General features: G+C 43.5%; 1 protein-coding gene and 1 long non-coding RNA gene across 2 annotated transcripts; one reads left to right on the plus strand and one right to left on the minus strand.

The window, feature by feature from the left end:
* Positions 1–65: 65 nt before the first annotated feature.
* On the minus strand, positions 66–2,346 carry LOC115409395 (uncharacterized protein C1orf43 homolog). The gene is made up of 7 exons (XM_030120561.1): positions 2,038–2,346; positions 1,837–1,938; positions 1,636–1,744; positions 1,319–1,372; positions 977–1,143; positions 831–889; positions 66–719 (listed from the first exon to the last, which is right to left on the minus strand). Exons 1-7 carry the CDS (start codon positions 2,098–2,100, stop codon positions 512–514), a joined length of 762 nt encoding a protein of 253 aa, XP_029976421.1. The 5' UTR covers positions 2,101–2,346; the 3' UTR covers positions 66–511.
* A 118-nt stretch (positions 2,347–2,464) lies between these two features.
* LOC115409396 (uncharacterized) lies at positions 2,465–4,621 on the plus strand. The gene is made up of 4 exons (XR_003933944.1): positions 2,465–2,673; positions 2,964–3,054; positions 3,570–3,720; positions 3,795–4,621. It is a non-coding gene; the product is annotated as an uncharacterized LOC115409396 (long non-coding RNA).
* The last annotated feature ends 1,932 nt before the right edge of the window (positions 4,622–6,553 follow it).

Consider the following 6,553-nt stretch of genomic DNA (forward strand, 5'->3'; position numbering starts at 1 on the left):
CATGCACCATGCAAGCTTACGCTGCCACCTAGTGGAGATATTCAACACAGCAGACCACATAGTAAGAGACTTTTTTTTATCTGAAATCACAAAGAATCCAACTTTCACATGAAAACAAATCAAACAGTATCAAATAAATTATCACTGTCCATATAAATATGTTACATCTGTACAGATAAGCAAACAGATTGTGTGTATTTACAATGAATTTGTTGAAAGGAAAACATAAAACCAGGTGATCTCCCATTAACATTTTTTTTTAGACAATTATATGTTTTCTGAAAATACATTATTAGGTCCAAAGAACAGAAAAAACCTTGATGTAGCAGAACTATATTTACATCTGTCTCACCGTTATGAATCTTTTCTTCACATCTCAAATATTGAACATAAATATCCAACCTGAATTCAGTGTTTTTAGTGTCCCAGCACGGTATTTGTTGGTGTGAAGCTGAATTCAAACACAAAGTCACAGTTTGTTGGGAACCGTTGTTGCTAACGCGCCCGTGCTTCACAGCGTGCTCTCCAGTGTGTTGTAATTGTCCTTGAAGCTCTTGAGCTCCAGAAAGTGTTTGGGTCTCTTGCTGCGCTGGCCGGTGGAGGGCAGGTAGGTGACCTGGATGGTGGAGGGGGTGCTGCGGACGGGGGAGCCCGTCAGGTCCTTGGCGGCGGACTGGTGGTGCTGGTCCAGGCTGGTGCTGCTGGAGTAGGCCTTCACACTGAGAAAGACCAGAGAGGAGGGAAACGGGTTACACTGCAGAATGTAACAAGCCATGGACTGTGTACATATTTATGGACTGATCTAACAAATCCAACACAGCAACACTTACACGTCAGCCAATTCATTGAGAGCTTGTTGATATTCAAGGAACTCCGCTTCTCCAAACACCTGGAACAGACAGTTGAGGTCCTATCAGTGATATTGAAACACCTACAGGATGCAACGTGTGGCACATGAAAAGGCCTTCCCACACACCCCGGTGCCGTGGCGAGCGCTGTCGTAGCCTTCCAGCAGGCGGTCGATCAGAGCGCTGCGGCTGCTCTTGATCAGAGAGTGGGAGTTGCGCAGCTCCAACAGCCAGCTTCTAAAGTTGCGTCCGGTAAAGGCACTGGGACTGCGACTTATCTCCTGCAGAGGGATTCCTGAGGTTCAGAGGAGACGGAAAAAAATGAAACAATATTTCAAATCATCATGAGGAGGATCTGTGTCAAAAGCAGGAAAAGCACTGCACAATCACAAAAGCCTAAGCATTTTTGGTAAGCATGATTACTACAATATTAATGCATCATTAAGTTATAGCAGTCAAGGTTTCGTCACCTGAGTCACGGATGGCATCCAGAGCTTTCATTCTGTACAGGTAGTTGTAGCAACCTTCGAAAGACAAACAGGTTTTAGTTAGATGAGCTTCTGGGTGATCCAGCGACTGTGCTGCACAAATACTGGATCCTTGGGTCACATTCCACCTCAGTAAAAATGCTTAATTTGGAAAAACAGATTGCACAAGAATCATGCAAACAACCGAACCAACATTTATGCAGTGCAATCTGTAGGTGGCGCAAAACACCCAAAAAGCGCTTTACAGATGCAACAAAAGGAACAATATCGTTGTGGAAAGATCTGAATATGTGACTGACTGATGTGAGAGCCCCTCCTCAGCCGGTCGTCCTCTTCTGACAGGAGGCGAGGCTCGAAGCGGATCTCCTGCACTTTGGACAGCCTGGAGTCGATCTCCTCCCTCAAACCCTGCGGGTCCATTCGTCGGCACAACGAGGGATCACGAGCAGTTCCTTCAGCTGTTGTTGTTTGTAAACAAATACAGAGACAGGTAGACTCACCTTGGGTGCGTTGTGGCCGATAGGCGCGTGAGGTCCGCGGCGGGACCTCATCGCGAAACGCATGATCTGCCTCTTGACGAAGATAAACAGAAGCACGAACACCTGCAGGCACAGGAAGGAAACACAGGTTAAAACCGAGCATAAATCAGAGGGTCGGGTACCAGCTATCAACCATAACGCCACAACAGTTAACCGACTCACCAGGCTCCCATAGGCCATAACCAAGACCACATTAACCCCAGACAGAGGCGACGAATCCCCCATGCTGTCGCTGTTTATCCACAGCTACCGAGCTAACGGCTAAGTCAAGCTTTACTATGCTACATTAGCCTCACGGCTAACAAACACGCGCACATATCTACGAGTCGAAGCTGCTTCCCCGACCTAAAAGGCTATTTTTAGTCAAAAGAAACAGTACAAAGCGACTGAACAGCTACAAATCTTCATCTTTCTTCGTCTTTGGCGGAACTGCGCAGTTTAGCTTGCACTACGTTTTACGACACATTACGACAAACAGAGTCGGTTTACGGCCGGCATATTACCGTAAAAAGTGTAACAGATAAATGAAAACTAAGGCTGTGTCCGAATGTGCACCCTATTCCCTACATAGGGCACTACATAGTGAAGACGCCATTTTTAGGGGTGTCCGAATGTCCAGATAGCAAAAAAGTAGGGCACTAGAAATTTCCCACAATGCATCTTGAAAAGTAGTGAGCATCGATGCTCCCTAGACGGCTCGATATTACCCATCGTGCATTGCGAATCTCCAGCAAAATGACGTAAGAGCAGCCTCTCAGCAGAAGCGCGAGCAGGGAGCCGGAGCTGTGACACATAAATGTAAGTATTTCATTACAATGTTGTGAATTTGCTGGGCATGAATAAGTTAGAACACGGTAAAGATTAAAGATATGTAAAGTTTCGGCCACTGAACGTATATTTGACCCAGTGAAGTTGAAAGTTAGCGCCGGTGCTAATATTTAGCCTGTGTTAGCTACAGTGCATCGATATCTTCGGCGTTTTCTAACGTAAATACTTAATGATTAACAGTTCATCTGATAATATGTCGGGTGTAGTGACACCCAGGGGCTTATATCTGAGTGTGATATATACGTGTTGTGTCTTTCAAGGGACAGACGAGGACGTGGAGCGGCTGGTGCGGCTCCGGTGCTGTAGTAGCCTCTTCAGTGGGAAGAGATTGGCCTCGGCCGCCGGCTGGGAGTAAGCTTATTATACTATTTCTATTGTGCACGTTTGTGTTCTGTTACAGAATATTGCGTGGTTGTATGTGATTGTGGAACTATAACTATTTTAACGCCAATTCGTGTGCTATTGCATAAAACTGTGTGGTTGTGTGATTGTATAGAGATTGCAGGCAAGAGGTCAAGGGGGAAGAGGAGAGACTGTTAACTGCTTGAAAAAATTGTGGGCAAAATTAATTGAGTTTGTTTTGTGTGTTATTTAAGTTCACAGTTGAAAGTTCCCAAATCAACAATGTAATAATAAAGAAATCAAATAAAAACAAGGATGATTATTAAAGAAAAATTGATATATTATGTTTCAGGATAGACAATTAAATGAACTATTTACACAAACTATTTACATTATATTAAACTGTTGCTGTACATATTAACATTTATTTTAGAACAAACATGAACAAAATGACACCAGTAGAGTCAGTAATCGTGGTTCAGCAGTGCCTGATGCCTGACCCCCGCTGCCATGGCTGCCTGCAGTGACTCCCCGCTCTGCTGGCCCTGGTCGTCCTGCTCCTGGTGGACAGCCTCTGTCTCTGGCTCCTGGACTGGCTCCGGCTCCAGCAGGTCCCCGTGGTGAAGGCAGAGGTTGTGCAGGACAGCGCAGCAGGCGATGACCTTCACAGCAAAGGTGGGTTGAACCTCCAGTGCCTTAATATGGCCGCCACCTGGCCTTCATGACTCAGAACGCTCTCTCCACCACAGACCGGCCCCGTTGAACCTGGCCTCAACAGGATTCCTCACAGGCTGCCTGTACGGCATCAGGGTGGTGATGGGCCGTGACAGGCGGAGGTACCCCCCATCACCGAGGAGGATGAAGCCGGCGGGAGGATGCAGCTGCTCGGTGTAGATGGGGCTGTTCCTCAACACACGGGAGTCGTGGACCGAGCCAGGGTAACCAGCAAAGACGTCTAGAAATCTTCCTCGGTGATCACACACCGCCTGAAACTGCACCAAGTGGAACATCTTGTGGTTAAAATAACACTGTGCGTGTTCTGCATGGGGCTTTATCCTGACGTGGCAGCCGTCGATGCTTCCCACGACCCTCCGAAAAGAGGCAGATCAGCCGACTGCTGGAAACCAGCAGAGATCTCTTCCAGCTCTTCTGCAGGAGGAAAGGAGATCAGGCGCCTCCGTATCCTCAGCCAGCCAGAAGAAGAACACCAGGGTGTCCAGGTGCCTCCCCCAGCACTGGAGATGGTGGTGCGGTGTAGCCAGAAGTCCGGCCAGACCTCTGAGTGGCCATCGAAGTACCCGGCCAACAGGGGAACGTTTCTGTTGACCACACAATAAAGTGCCGGTGGTGTCTGGGGGGGAAAAACAGGCCGCTTAGTTTGTTTGTGTGAATAATCTAGAACCACTTTGCACAGCTTTAAGCTCCTGAAAATGCAACTTCTCATGGTAGCATTTCTGGGAGTTTAAAGCTGTGAAAAGTGGTTCTATATTCTTGTTTTGTAGGTTTATCTTTTGCACTTCAATATTATTGTATGTCTTTCTTTTGTTGTTGCCTTAATAAAAACTAAAACACAAGGTTGGTGACTTCTCATGTTATTAAGGGTAAATGCTTTATTCACAGGTTGTAATCTGGATTTTCAGAGGATTTATTCCTTCCCATATGTATTCCTGTTATAATTATGCAATATAGTTAACACAGGGAGTCAGAAAGGATGTTGTCAATGAAAAACTTGTTTTCCTCAAGTATATGGTCATTTCATTTAGTTTGCCAATTCATTGTAGCGTTCAGCTAATACCAAATGGACTTACAGTGTTTACATGTTGAATAGCTGGTTTTTGGGTAGTTACTGTAAATAGCTGAAATGGTATATGGACTAGATCAAGTCCTGCAGTGATTCCCATTGATAAATGAGATTAATTTGCCAATGCTTAAAAGCAATCAATTAAAAATAAGGACTATAATACCTTTAGCTAACTTTCCCCAGCAGATGGCGTGAAAATTGCAATAAAAGGGAATTAACTAGCGTTATGTTCTTACGTGGTGAGAGCGATGAGCGATGAGAGCCACTGTCACTCGCCGTCTCCTCCTCAAGGCTTCTCAGTCGTTTCCTCTCCTTTATTTGTGCCATTTTGGCCAGTAAAAGTTGAATTAAAGTGCACAAAAACACAGAAAACTTGACAGTGGAGGCCATTTCGCCGGTGGATGAGACTCCCGCAGCAGGTGAGTGGCGCAAACATCAAATAACATAACGTATTCATATAATAATGTAATATATTTTATTTATTCTTCAATGATTAGAAACATGACGAGGAAAGTAAAATGCAGAATAAGAGCACATTTAAAAAAATATTAAGTCTTAACGAGCCGGTGCGTGTAGTTACCATCGTACTGGCCGAGGGTCACGTGATCAGCGCTGAGGGAAAAAGTAGGGAGCTGAGTGTCCGAATCGCCAACAGATTCAGGGCACTATGTAGTGCACTACGTAGTCAACACTATGTAGTGCACTATGTAGTGATTGAGGGGTTAGGGCATAGGGTGCACATTCGGACACAGCCTAATTATTTTATAAAGAAAATGTGATTCCTTGTATCCCATTTTTTTCCTGTATTTATAAAATACTTAAAGAAAAACATCTAAAATGTCAAATAAAGTAAAAGGATGATTTATAAAGAATATACATGTGGCGGAATAAAAACTATCCATTTGAAGGAGGTTTGGGCATTTGTACTATCTACCACACACCATATTTGCGCTGCGTAAATAATGGATCGGATGTTTGCAAGATCCGTTGATTGTTTACCAATATAAATGCAATGGTTGTAATCTTTAATCGTCATCTGTGTAAACATTACTATTTTGAAATATAATAGAGATTGGAAACATGTTTCAAAAATCATCCATTTCTGGCATGTGGTAGATCGTGCCTATCACCCAAAGCGCCTGACATGATATGCAACTACCGTAGATTCAGAAAACTGTGAATAAATCCTGCAAATAATGCACTGCTGGACATTTTTTTTATAGTAGCATTTATTTTTTTGTAGCCTTTAAATTTGAAATAAATGTGATTTTGATTACTTTGAAAGTCAAACTAGGTTTATTATTTAATAATAACGCCACATCTTAGTTTTACTAATATTAAAAAGTCACAAAGGTAAAAATGAAAGTTAATAAATCTTCCATATAACCTGAAAGAGTCATAGGCCAAAACTGGCCAGCAACTGGTTCCAATCCGGCTTGCCAAGTCACCAAGTAAATTGTACAAATTTTAAAGAAAACACTGATTTTTTTAAAGTTAATTTCTTAGGAATAACAGGCACAACACAACACTGACACTCAAGCTGAGATATTGATGCTGCTGCTATGAAAGCTAGTTACTTTACTGTGAGCAAACTTTCCTTATAGCCATGCTGTCAGGGGGAGTTTGTAAACACATGTATCATCCAACAGTTCTCGGAGAACTTTTTTGCACATTTTGATTATATTTGTTTATCAGAGGATATTATTA

This window comes from Salarias fasciatus, chromosome 22 (assembly GCF_902148845.1).
Source record: "Salarias fasciatus chromosome 22, fSalaFa1.1, whole genome shotgun sequence".
Lineage (NCBI taxonomy): Eukaryota > Metazoa > Chordata > Actinopteri > Blenniiformes > Blenniidae > Salarias > Salarias fasciatus.